The 12562-nt window shown below is 61.5% G+C and overlaps 1 protein-coding gene across 2 annotated transcripts; it reads left to right on the top strand.

Moving 5' to 3' along the window:
- Positions 1-724: 724 nt before the first annotated feature.
- DNAJC27 (DnaJ heat shock protein family (Hsp40) member C27) lies at positions 725-10032 on the top strand. Of its 2 annotated transcripts, none has more exons than XM_067294469.1 (7): positions 725-865; positions 2548-2630; positions 3161-3230; positions 4159-4323; positions 4776-4898; positions 5485-5645; positions 6949-10032. In XM_067294469.1, the coding sequence occupies exons 1-7, from the start codon at positions 779-781 to the stop codon at positions 7079-7081; spliced, it is 822 nt and encodes a 273-aa protein (XP_067150570.1). In that variant the 5' UTR covers positions 725-778; the 3' UTR covers positions 7082-10032. The 2 variants fall into 2 exon arrangements, with proteins under 2 accessions (XP_067150570.1, XP_067150569.1); XM_067294468.1 differs by lacking the exon at positions 725-865 and adding an exon at positions 1424-2090.
- Positions 10033-12562: the final 2530 nt, after the last annotated feature.

Genomic DNA, 12562 nt, shown 5'->3' with positions numbered 1-12562 from the left:
GGACGGCCGGGTGCACTGGCCTGGGCACCCCAATCCAGGCCTGGTGGGCCATGAAGCAGGGTGCCGAGACCTGTTCCCAGTTCTGGTGCCGCCTAGCGTCAGGCACTGCGCTTCCCGTCTCAGCAATCGGCATCGTTCTTCCCTGGAGAACGGAAGAAAACGTTTCCGTGAGAGGCCCCTCCAGGAGGAGAGATTATTTCCCCTGGGGAACCAATCCAACAGCGATCCCAAGAGCTCCTCACCGAGACCAAACCAGTCTCTTGCCACCAACCCCCTGCAGAAGGGTCACGAGCTGCGGCCGGCCCAACCTCCCCAGCCCATGCGCGACCCCACGGGGTTATGGCCGGGGTCATGGCCGACGCGAGAGGACGAGGGGCTCCCGGGCTGGGGGGGAACATCTCGACGGCAGAGGGGACGGGAGATGTAATCCGGGGCCTTCCCGCTCTATCTGCACCGCTCCTGGGCCATGCAAACCCTCACAGCACCTGCTCCCGCTGCCAGCCCCCCCCCCACAGGGCAGGGAGGGGCCCAGGCGTCCGGCCCTCAGCGCCCACCACCGCCCCTCCCCCCGCCGGGTAACCGTTACGGCCGTTAGACCCGCCCCGTTGGCCCCGCCCCCGCCCTCGCCCCGCCTGTCAGGGGAAGGCGGGTGCCGCCGGCTCGCGAGGTCTCGCGACAATTCGAAAGCCTCGCGCGAGCGCGGCGCGGCGCGGCGGTGCGGCGGTCCCGGCCCTCCGTGCCGCCCCGGCGGCGGCGGGCGGGCTCGTCCCGGCCCGCCATGGAGGCGAATGTGCCGAAGCGGAAGGAGACGCGCAAGTCGCTGCGGATCAAAGTCATCTCCATGGGCAACGCGGAGGTGGGCAAGGTGAGGCGGCGGCGGGCGGCAGCGGGATTGGCGGGCGGGCGCTGACTGACAGCCCGGCGGCTCAATCGGGAGCTCGGCAGCGACGGCCGCGCTGGCAGCGAGGCCGCTGATTGGTCGACGCGCGGGACTGCGGCGGCGCGGGAGCCAATCGGCTTCACGCGCGAGTCGCGGGCGCTGTGTGGTGAGCGGCGGGCGATTGGTGCGCGCCTCACACCACTCATCCAATGGGGAGGGGCGTGGCGGCGTGATTGACAGCGTCGGGGGCGGGACTTGTCCTTGGAGCGCGCTTTGATTGGTCGGGGGGCGGGCTCGGAGCGGTCCGGGGTGGGGTTTCCTGGCTGGTGTCATGGCGGGCAGCGAGGCGGCCGTTGTTAGCGGGGCTCCCTCTTCCCCCCCCCGCGCTACCGGAGCCGGCGGCCCTGGAGGGACCCCAGTGGGGCCAGGAGTGCTGTGCCGCCCCGGCGGGAGGGTGGGGGCCCGTCCCCGCTGGAGGCCTCACCCGCTCTCGAGGCCTGTCCCTGCTCCAGGCCCTAGGGCCTTCCTCAAGGGCGCCTAGGAGGTGTCTGAGTCGCTCGCTCCTAACGCCTCAGCTTTGGCCTTAGTCAGGGTCTCATCAGGAGCCCGCCTTCCTTACTCCCGCTGTGGTGGATGACCCAGCTGTTCCCCCGGGCAGCATTTCTCCTCCCAGCCAGATTCCGCTCTAAAGAGCTGCCGTTTTTGTTTGCTAAATAAATCCAGTCCTTTAAACTGCTGGTACCAGGAAGGCTCCCGTGGGGCAGACAAATGCCTCACTGGCGGTGAGGAACTCCAGAAGGATCTTGCAAAACTGAGTGAGTGGGCAAAGAGGTGGCAGGTGACGTTCATCCGTGTGACATTTATCTATCTGAACGGCAGATAGCAGCCAGCTCCCTTGCTCTCCCTAAAGAGCATCTCCTCTGCTGTGGTCAGAGGCACAACAGGCTGGAGGGACCTGGCACGACCTCACAGGCATTTCTTATACACTCCCCCCAGATTGCTGAAATGTTCTTCATAGCCCTTTGGGAACTGACTCCAATCAGGCCCCTGAATAAGCAGCATGCCCAGGCTAGGTGTTTTCCGTAGGGGAATAAACCAGAGTTTCTTGGCACACCCCTCTGATCTCCAAAGACGAGCTTTAAATTCTGGAATCTCCATTGTAACAAGCACAGTGAATGTGCCTCTGTCTGGCTCTGTGGAAGTTTGTGAGGTAAGAAAAGCCTGGACTGCGCGGTCTTCCCTTAGGTGCACCGCAGAGCTGTCCGTGCGGTGACTCACAGTGCTGCACGTAGCCCTGTGCCCTAATTCAGTTTGTCCTTGTCTCCACCTCTGATGTCCCCCCATCTCGGTCACTTGAGCACAATCCTCAGCTCTGTGGTGGGATTTGTCCTGCAGGTCAGGCCCAGGGCTCTGAGCCTCCTCGCCCAAACAGACAAGGAATAATAAACAGGCAGGGCCTGGGATCCTGTTTTTCCTCTCTGGCAGGAAGAAAACTGTTCTCAGTAAAGGTGGATGGGTTGATCTCTTGGTTTAAGGACTAAGGGCAGAGTTAATGTCTCTGCAGCTATCCAGCAGGTCAGGGGCTGTCGGCAAATTCAGTATTAATGTGAACCCCAGTCCCACAGCGCAGTTCAGACTCTCCTGTTCAGGCTCTCCCTCTCTTCCAGAGCTGCATTATAAAGCGCTACTGCGAGAAGAGGTTTGTTCCCAAATACCTGGCGACTATCGGCATCGACTATGGCGTCACGAAGTGAGTACCGCTGTAGTGAGAAGCCGCGATCGCAGGGGGAGCGGGGCGAGCCGCGTGGCCGCAGGCGGCAGGCGTGGGTCTGCTGCGGCAGGCACTGGCCCCGCAGGGGCGGAGGGAAGACGTGCAGCGAGGCCGTCCTCCGTCCTGCTGCCCCTGGGCAACCGCGCGCCCCCGAGCCAGGCGTGCCGAGGAGCGCGTGGCAGAGATGTGCAGGCAGGTTCTGCCGAGGCCGCTCAGCTTCCACAACAGTCACATCATCCGCATTTCACCACCTTCTGTGTGGTGTAGCTCCCCACTGCCACGTTGAATCCAGAGCTGGTGCTGCGCTCCCTGTCCGATTGGCTCGAGGGGCAGCTTTCTGGCCATTAAACCCCAGCACTTGCAACTTCTTTCTGATTTTCTGGCTCTGATCACCCAGCTCTTTCTCTGCAAAGGGTGAGCAGAGACGAGGGGTGTTCCTGGGGGGGGGGCACAGCCTGTGCGAGGGCCGAGGTGGAGCCTTCTTGAGCGTTTCCCACCTCTCCTTTCAGAGTGCAGGTCAGAGACCGAGAGATCAAAGTGAACATCTTTGACATGGCGGGGCACCCGTTCTTCTACGAGGTAAGGCAGAGCCGGCTCTTGGCGGCGGGCTGCAGCGCTGCCCTCAGCCTGCCCCTGTCAGAAGCGTTTGGCACCCGTCAGCTTTCCACAGCTCTGTCTGAAGTTGGGGTTGAGGGTGGCAAACTTCTGAACACATTTCTTAGGAGCTTCAGACGCACAGTACTTGGCCATGGATCTCTCCCCAGCTGCCTCACAGAGACGCACGCGCACGCGTCCCCCAGACCTTACGGTCTCTCCAGTCGCTGGCACCCCAGGCGCACAGGCCCCTGTGACCGGGGTCCAACTCAGACCCCCACACATGCACGCACACAGAACAGCGAGGCCCTCGCCCAGGAAAACAGTTAGAAGTGGAGTTTAACGAGAAGACAGGACAGACTGCGCTGCTCAGGCGCAGGGCATGGCCGGACAAGCGTGCAGCCAGCCCCTTTTATCCCCTTATCCTGCTGTTTTCTCACACTTGTTCCTCCCCAAACCACCTTGGTTCCACTCTTCCCCGCCTTTGGTTCCTCTCCTTAGTATCCCGTAATAAGTCCTGCACAGTGCCAAAGTGCTCTTCCCCCTGCATCCCGTAACGATCCCATAGCCCCAGGCAGTAACCCCCTTCAGTCTGTGAGCGGATCGGGGGGAGACCCTCTCCCGCTGACTTGTGGCGATGGGTGTCACCCCTGGCCCTCGGGAGCGCTGGCTCTCCCGGGACAGCCCTGGGGGGACCAGGGCAGGGGCTCTTTCTCTGGCCGGGTTCTTGGGGTTCCCTGCCTGCCGCTGGGCCTCTCCGCTCCTTTGCGTGTGCGGAGACGAGCTTTTTGTCACAGGTGTGAGGCAACGATGATCTCTGTGCCCGATCCCTTGAGGGCCGGTTTCTGGGGCCAGGCTGTGTGCTCTCAGCCCGGCTGTCGCCGGTGCCAGCACCCCGCGTTTGTCCTGGCAGGTGAGGAACGAGTTCTACAAGGACACGCAGGGGGTCATCCTGGTCTACGACGTCGGGCAAAAGGATTCTTTTGACGCGCTGGATGCGTGGCTGGCCGAGATGAAGCAGGAGCTGGGCCCCCACGGGAATATGGAGAACGTTGTCTTCGTCGTCTGTGCGAACAAGGTAGGCCATGCCGAGGAGCTGGGCTGTGGCACAACCCTGATCTCAGGCGCTCTGTGCTCGTTGTGTTCCCAATTTAAGCCCAAGCTATTGAGCTGCAGCAAAAGAAGTGTTGTTAGGTAATAAGCTAGGCTTTCTAAGAGCCAGACCTGTGTTTGAGGAGGACTGGAGACCACATCTCAGCAGGATTTTGAGAACGCTGTAGCCACACATGAATTAGGAAGGGATCCGATAGAGCCAACGCTGCCCCTGGACTAGACGGACTTTCAAAGGCCTTTTCACTTGTATCCTCTGTGCTTTCATTCCATGCTGCCTCCGTTCCTTTAGGAGAAACAAACAGCTGCTCCAAGCAGGCCCCTCACCTGCTGTTAGGCAGTCACCCTGGAGCTGCGTTCCTCCAGCTGTCGCTGCAGACCCGGGCTGCGCTCTGAGCTCTCCTTTTTATCCCGGTCTAGATCGACTGCGCCAAGCACCGCAGCGTGGATGAGAGCGAGGGGCGGCTCTGGGCAGAGAGCCGGGGCTTTCTTTATTTTGAGACTTCAGCACAAACGGGAGAAGGGATCAACGAGATGTTCCAGGTAACTTGGGATGAAGGTGATGAGGGTAGAGACACCATACTGAGCCGGAGTTTGATGGCAGAATATCCTCTGAACTGCCCGGATTCCACAAAACCTGTTGGCCACCTGTCTCAAAGGTGTCTCCCTAGCGAAACACCACGCTGAGAAAGTGTAACTTTTTAGCTCCAGGTTAGTGCTAGTCCTCCCGGTCCCGAGCTGGCCTAGCTTTGCGTTGCTCAGAGCTGACGATCCCCCTCGCTCCGCTGGGAACGCGGTGCCGAGATGCCCGCCTCACCTCTTCAAGTCCAGCACTGAGCTGAAGTGGATGTGAGATGAGCACAGAGCCACTCGAGGATAGCCTGGCTTCTCCCTCAGCCTGTCCCGTTGTCCCAGCCTGGACCAGATCTCCCCTTACCTTGGGGATCCCAGCCCCCCGTGACCCCAGGCAGTGGGGAAGGGACTGCGGACGTTCAGCAGTTGTGCAAACGCTCCCCCTTGCGTCCGACGATGAGCCAGCAGTCAGTGAGGGCGGTGGGGACTCGGGACACTGTCACTGCCTCTGGTTCGGTGACGGTTCCTTCTCACTAACTCCTCCCTGCGTCCGCAGACCTTCTACTCCGCCATCATCGACCTGTGTGACAACGGCGGGAAGCGTCCCCCTTCCAGCGTGGGAGTTGGCTTCACCAAAGAGCAGGCGGATGCCATTCGCAGGATCCGCAACAGCAAGGACAGCTGGGACATACTGGGGGTCAAACCCGGAGCCACAAGGTGAGGGGGTCTTCAGCGTTCACCGGACTATCCATAAACTGTCTGATCCTGCAGCTGCAGGCTGGTCGCGTCTGTGATCTTTCAGTAATCTGCTCACTGATAAACTCACCTTGGTTTTATCGGCCAGGCACAAGCTGTTTGTACCTAGCCACAAAACTGAGGCAATGCTAAAGAAACCCTCTGTCCGGAGCACTGCATTCCCCTTTTAACAGAGAAGCCAGGCTTAAGGCGAGGGAGAAGTGATGAATTTGAGATCTTCAGCCTTGCCAGCTGCCCAGCCACGTGTCCTTCCTCCAGGCTGAGCCATCTCTGGTCACTCGCTGCCAGATGTGCTAGGAGCAGCTCTGTCCTCCTTGCTCTCCAGGTCTGGAGAAGCTTTTAGGCTGCCATAAGGCTGCTGCCCACGTTACCCAAAAGGGATCGATGTTGCAGTTCTTCCACCTGGAAGCGGTACTCCCACAAGAGGAACTTTCCCTTGTTCTCCTCAGAGGACCGCTAGCTGGGTGGAATTTGGGTAAGAGGTTGGAATCTCCCAGTTCTGCCGTATGACTTGGGCAGCTGAAACAAACCCCCAAAGCTGTCCCTCTCTTTTGTCTCCCTGAAACACGAGAAATACCTATGTTGGAGGACCTGGAGAGCAGATCTTTGGATAACGTACGTTGTCCAGGATTCATACATCCTTCCTTGTAGGTGTTCCTCCCTCCAGCCTCTTCTCATCCGTGGGGAGAGATCAGCAGCTCTGCAGAGTAGTTTGCGCTGAGATCACCAGCGCAGACAGACTCGTCTCCCTCCGGAGACGCCGCTCTCTCTCCGTGGCCCGTAGCTGGAGCCGAGGTGTCTGCCTTGCACTAGACACCCAGGGCTTAGAGGGCTGAAGTGATGTGCGATGCCTTTGCCCGCAGCGCGTAGGCGGTGTGATGCGAAGCTGAGTCAGGGTGCGTGTGCCCCCACGCTGTCTCCCGGCTTTCTCCTCTCGTAGTGCCAGAGACGCTGCGCGCCGAGGCACGTGTCGCGGGCACGTGTGTGCCGTTCGTGCCTGCAGGGCCGCGGTGGAGAGGGTGAATCTGCCCTGAGAGGGCTTCTCCCCCCTCCTGTGCTCGCGCCGTGCTGAGAAGTGCCCTGTGCGCTTCGCTTTAACTCTTCACGAGCCTGGAAACCCTCCGCACCGGTGAGGGAAGGGTCCAAAAGCATCTGCGCAGGGGTGTTGAGCACCGTTCCTGGCCCTGCTCTGCTCTCGCGGCAGGACAAGGCTGAGCCGGGCTGCCTGCTCCTTGGGTCCCCTCACTGTTGTCTTGTCTCCTAGGGACGAGGTGAACAAAGCCTACCGGAAGCTGGCGGTGCTGCTCCACCCCGATAAGTGCGTGGCTCCCGGCAGCGAGGACGCCTTCAAAGCGGTGGTGAACGCCCGGACCGCGCTTCTCAAAAACATCAAGTAGGGAAAGGAGCTGCCTAAAGCTGGAAACTTTCCCCTCCTCCCCGCTAGCTCCCAGGCAGTCGCATGTCCGTGGGGCGCCTCTCTCCTCCTCAGCCCTCCTGCTGGCGTGGACGCAGACGCTCCCAGCACCGGCCCTGGGAGCAGGACAGCATCCGACCCCAGTGCGCTTGGGATGTGCCGCCAAGGGGGCAGAGCACTGGGGAGGGGAGAGGGACCTCGGGTCGTGGTTAGCGTAAGCAACGCGGCACTGCTGAAAGTTTCCAGCCTTCTCGGCCGGGTTACACCTCCTGGGTGGGATCTTCCAGCCCTGGAAGGGTTCAGTCACACGTCCCTGACCTGCCGCTTCTCACTGCGGATGGCCAGAGCGAGAGCTGCCTGCGACAACCCCGTGCACGCGCTCCCCTCACTCTGTGGCCATCGCCCGCCTGACTGCATCAGCCCTGGGGCTGGCTCTCACTCTGGGTGAGGCCTCGCAAGGCGGCCAGCCCTCGCAGGGTTTGCTCTTCACACCGTGCACGCCCCGGGGGGCTTGGGGCTGCGGCTGTATCGTGGCCTTCGCGGGGGGCTTCTCCGTTAGCCACCTCAAATCAGAAGCTTTGTCCTCAGCCAGACCTGCCTGTTGCTTTCCCTTCCAGCGGATGCAGTAACGGCAGAGCCAGTTTGGTCGCAAGGCTCTGTGGGATGGACATGGATGAAGGGATATGGGCCAAGGCTCAGCTTTGGCTCAGCCAAAGGCTGACTCCCAGGGTGGGACGAGGGGGCTGTGCCCAGGCCCTGAGCCCGGCGTGTGACCCCAAACCTATTGCCGTTGGCGCTGTGCAGTGGTGGATGCCCCAGAGGGCTCTGTGGTCTTCAGTCCTTCCGGGTTATCCTAAAGCCACCGTTGCAAGGCTGCCTGGGCTGAAAGCCGCCCGGGCACTGCACAGCGCTGGTGTGGTCCAGCTCCCTCCTCTGCTCGACACCCAACCATACTGGTTTTGGAAGTGTGAGGAAAGGGGGTTGTTTGAGGAAACCTCCAGAGAGGGAAACAGGCTTGGAGGAGTGTCCCGTTCCTCCCTGGCCTGTCCCCTTCCTCTTCGGGCTGTCGTGGTGCCACAAACAGTCCCTCTGGCCAGGCTTTGGCAGGGCTCGGGCTCTCCCCCGGGCACCCACCTCCTGATCCCAGCGTGGAGTCTCCTGCCGCTGCTTCCTTCCTCTCTCCTGGCCCTCGCCCCGTGCCGACAAGCTGCGGGTAGGTGCCGCCAGCCCCGGTGGGTGGATGTCCTTGGGTGCAGGTGGCCCTGGCTGTTTGCAGGCAGGGTGAAGGTGCTGCCCGAGAGGAGGTAGGTCAGGCCCCGGCGCAGCTGCGCACCCCTCCTGTCAGCTCTGCTCTTCCTCCTCCCGGCAGCCTCGTCTTCCCCAGCTTCGCCCACGCTGCAGATCTGCATGCGGTTGCGCGTAGCAGCCAGCTCTGCAGACCTGCTCGAAGGGAGCTGAGCCCAGGGCTGAGCTACGTCCCTGAGGGGAACGCGTTAGGAAGGGCTGGGTAAGACGGCAACCCCCAAAATGCAGCACCCCCGCCCGTGCCCGTGCGAGGCTGCGTGTCCATCTGCCTGCTTGCTTGGCCTTTTGGCGCTCTCAGGTTTAGGTAAGCGGTGGAGGGGGCATGTTTTCTCCCAACCCTGTTTTCTCCCGGCAGTGGTGCATCACCCTGCTTTGCAGGTAGGAGTCCAAGTCCATTTCTGCCTCGCTAATCAGCAGGCAGGTCCGGGTCGCTCCATCCTAAACACACGGTCACTGTTTTCTCTGGATATTCATGTCGATATCGAGGGGATCGTCACTGGTCACCCCAAGAAGTGGTGTGTGTGGAGGCTTGAGATCTGGCCATTGCGACGCCGAGAGAGGTCAGAGCCGCCGGGTTCCTACGGGAGAGCAAATAGGAGATCCCTTTAGGTTCCCCCAGTTTCAGCAGGACCCCGTTTTATTTCCTTGCTGCTGTGGGAGCTTGGCAGGGAAGGACCCGACACTAAGTTATGAAATGAAGGCTGCTTAGTGTGTGTTCGTGTGTGTGAGAGAGAGAGAGGACACTAAGTTATTGAAAGCCACTGAGTGTGTATGTGCGTGTGTGTGTGTGTGTCCTACTCCTGCCCCAAATGTATCCCATTCAGAAGTGTTTTCTGCTGTGCAATTTTCTTTCACTTCAAGGCAGCTTTTCTGAATTGCCTTTGCAAAATGTATTAGAAATCAATAATAGATTCCCCCCCTTTTTGGCAGCAAGCACTGAGGGAACTTTGAAGCCAGCATCATTTCGATCTCTCCCTGGTTTCTGGTGCCAGGTTGCTGGGAGGCTGAAATAAGCTGTCCTGCTGGGAAGCACTTTCTGCTTCTCCGGTGTAGAAATAGCCAAGGGGAGATGTTGCTACAAAAGGTTAATGTTTGAAATAGCTTTATTTATCCTCACCCAGATGTATTAAAAGCTGAGTTGGGGGAGATCAGCGGGACAGGCATTGGAGCTGCAGCAAGTTGCACTAACAGGGCATCTTGTTCTGGACATTTCATAGCACTCCAGAGCTCACTGGAAACCTCCTCGCTTGTCTGGCGGAGGAAACCACTCGATTCTGGCTTCAAACCCGCTTTTCTGCACTTTTTTTCCATTGAGGAGGGTAAATAATCCTGCTGCTGAATGGTGCACTTTGAGGGAGAGATCTCAGTGCCTGGAGTAGTTTAAATGCTCCCTCGGTTCCTGTCGGTCAGGGGCTCGCCGGCCCTGCCGTGCTGTGCCTAGGCTCTCCTTGCAGAAACGCTGTTTGCTCCTCGGGTGACTCTGTCTGCCAGGCTGGGGTTTTTCCTGTCTGTTTACAGAGCTAACCGGATGTTTAGAGGCGATTGCACACGCATGTCACGTCTAGCGATGCCAGTGACCTTCTAAGTTGTGTTATTTTTATAAATTAAACCCCCTTTGGAACAAAGGAAGCCCTGTGAGCTGTCCTCCCGCCGCGACTGCCTGCTGTTAATGTTTAATTGCCCTTTGACTCATTTCTCTCCTCCCCAGCCGGGTCTGGCTGAGGCTGGTGGTGAAGAACTGCCCTCGAGGGTGATGGTGGTTGTGAATCAGCGCTGCAGGAGGGGGAGCTGGGCTGAGGGAGCCGGGGAAGGAGCCAGCCTGGGAGGCGAGGCGGGATGCACCTTGCTGCGGCGGGGCCTGCAGCACGCCCCGACTGTTGGGGGAACCCAAGTGCGCAGAGGAAGAGGAGGAGCTGCATCCTTGCTCTGCGTGCACGCACCTCCACAGCATCAGTGCCAGTCGTGCGCTTCCTCCCGTCCTCCCCACATCAGCACCCCCAAAATCTGGCTCCCCGCGCTCCCCGGCTGGCCCTGCTGCCACCTCCTGAGGCTGGCGCCATCCAGGCCCCCTTTCCTGCCTCGTGTGAAGAGCGAGTGCTGCCGCTGAAGCGTCCATCCCATGGTGAGGGCTCCGGGATCCAGATCCTAGCGAGAGCAGGACTTTGTTCCACATCCCAAAACGCAGCTAGCAGCTACCTCTGCAGATCTCCGGGATCAGAAAGCCTCAGCAGCCACGCGGAGCGACCGGAGGCGCTGCATGCTTGCACGCTGCACGGCTCGCAGCACTCAGAGCCGGCAGGCGGGGAGGCCGGGAGGATTTCTGGCCTGGCGAGTTGCCTGTGCGATGTGTGACCGTCCCCATGCGTCCCCGACATCCCGCCGCAGGGCCGGCGGCAGCCCGCGGCCGCTGCCGGGTCTGCCGCTCGCTGCCGCTCGAGGCTCGTAGCCTGCAGCACGCCCAGGTGGTGCCCGGGGAACCAACCCGCCCCCGAGCTGAGGCTGCACCTGCCCTAGGTCACTACCCGGTGCCGGGGGACCTTTTTTTGGCCTCAAAGCCCAAATGACCCGGCGTGGTTTCACAGCTCTGCTGTTAAGCTTGCCCAAGCAGGGCCCATCCAGACTGCCCCAGGGATGGTCCTGCTCCAGGCTGACTCCTGCCCGGGACCGGGCACACTGGCTTGGGCTGCCGTGGTGGGTGGCTGAGGTGTCGCATCCCTGGCCTTGGTGGCGGTTAACCTAGGATAGACGTGTCAATCAGGCTGGTGGGCACGGACCGCTGCAGCGCATCCGCATGGCTGCCGGACGACAGGGCTGCACACGTGGCCGTGTCCCTGCGAGCGGGAGGAGAGCTTGGCCGGGGCCGGGCAGCACGAGCCCCCGCGCGGTTCCTCTTCAGCCGCAGCAGGACCAGCCCCGAGCACTCCAGAGAGCTGCGGCTTCGCCTCTCTCCTCGGGGTATTAATTACCGCGCGCAAGCAATTACTTCTCCGGAGAAGCAGCTGAGGTTGCCTCTCGGCTCCTCGGCGTCAGAGCTGCGGGCCTGAGGCTCGGGCGAAGACGCACGGGGCGCAGCGGGCGAAGCAGCGGGATCCTTCCAGGTATCGGAGCGGCCTCCTTGCAGCGCGGTCGGAGGCTGATGCGGAGCCTCTCCGGCAGCTCCGAGCTGCGGTCCGTCCCCACCGCTGGCACGGCCTCGCCTCTGAGGCAGGCTGCCTGGATGCTGCATTTTGGCCCGGGCAGGGGACGTGCGTGGCTGGGACGGAGCTGGCAGCCCCTAAGGGCCCCTAGGGAAAACCCCAATCCAGAAAACCCACGGCTGGATTTTCACGTCAATCCCCAAGCCGGGCTTGGCGCCTCATCCGGTCCAGACAGCCCTTTCGGGAGGAGCGTTGCACCCACCGCCCAAGCGGGAACGGGGACCGCAAATGTCCAGAGTGGGGGGAGGACGGTCCTCCATCCCGTGACGTGCAGAAGAGCAGTGACCTGGGGTTTTGCCACCTCCAGGGGTGCAAGAAGGGAGCGGAGAAGCTCCTTTCTGGAGAGGCTGGAGCGGGGGCATGATCTGGGCAGCTTAGACGAAGCGACACGGGAGCTGCGGCTCCCTCCTGGGAAGAGGATGGAGCTTGGCACCCCGCGCATCCTCCGGCTCGAGGATTCGGGGTCCCGGCACCCGGCGAGGCCATGGGCTCTGCGACGCCGGATTAGGGGGCCCCTGGGAGCACCCAGTCCCGGTCCCCGCGGGGGGCTGCGAGCCCAGCCGGAGGCGGCCGTGCCCGGCGGAACGTGCCGGCGCGGGGGATGTTTCCTCCCCCTCCGTGCGCAGCCTGCCCCCGTGGGCTCCGGGGGCTGAGGAAGGGCCACGAGTGGTACTAACCCTCCACCCCCAAAAAACACCCCTAGCCGCCGGCTCCATCTCCCCGTCCCTGCCCGTCGCGGCGCCCGGCACCGCAAGGGTTACGGCGGTGCGCGGGGGGCGGAGACGCACCGGGGCGCAGCGGCGGCGGCGTTGCAGGGGGGTCCCGCTCCCGCACCCCCCCTCCCCGGGGCCAGCTGTGAGTCAGGGCTTTCCTCCCCCCCCCCCCCGGCGCCTCCGGCTTTCGCCTTTTTTTTTCCCCTCCCCACTCCCCTTTTTTTGCCCTTTTTTTATTTTTTTTAATTT

Source organism: Apteryx mantelli, chromosome 3, assembly GCF_036417845.1.
Source record: "Apteryx mantelli isolate bAptMan1 chromosome 3, bAptMan1.hap1, whole genome shotgun sequence".
Classification (NCBI taxonomy): Eukaryota; Metazoa; Chordata; class Aves; order Apterygiformes; family Apterygidae; genus Apteryx; species Apteryx mantelli.
Note: the sequence above shows the minus strand (reverse complement) of the source record. Positions and strands in the feature narration are given on the sequence as shown.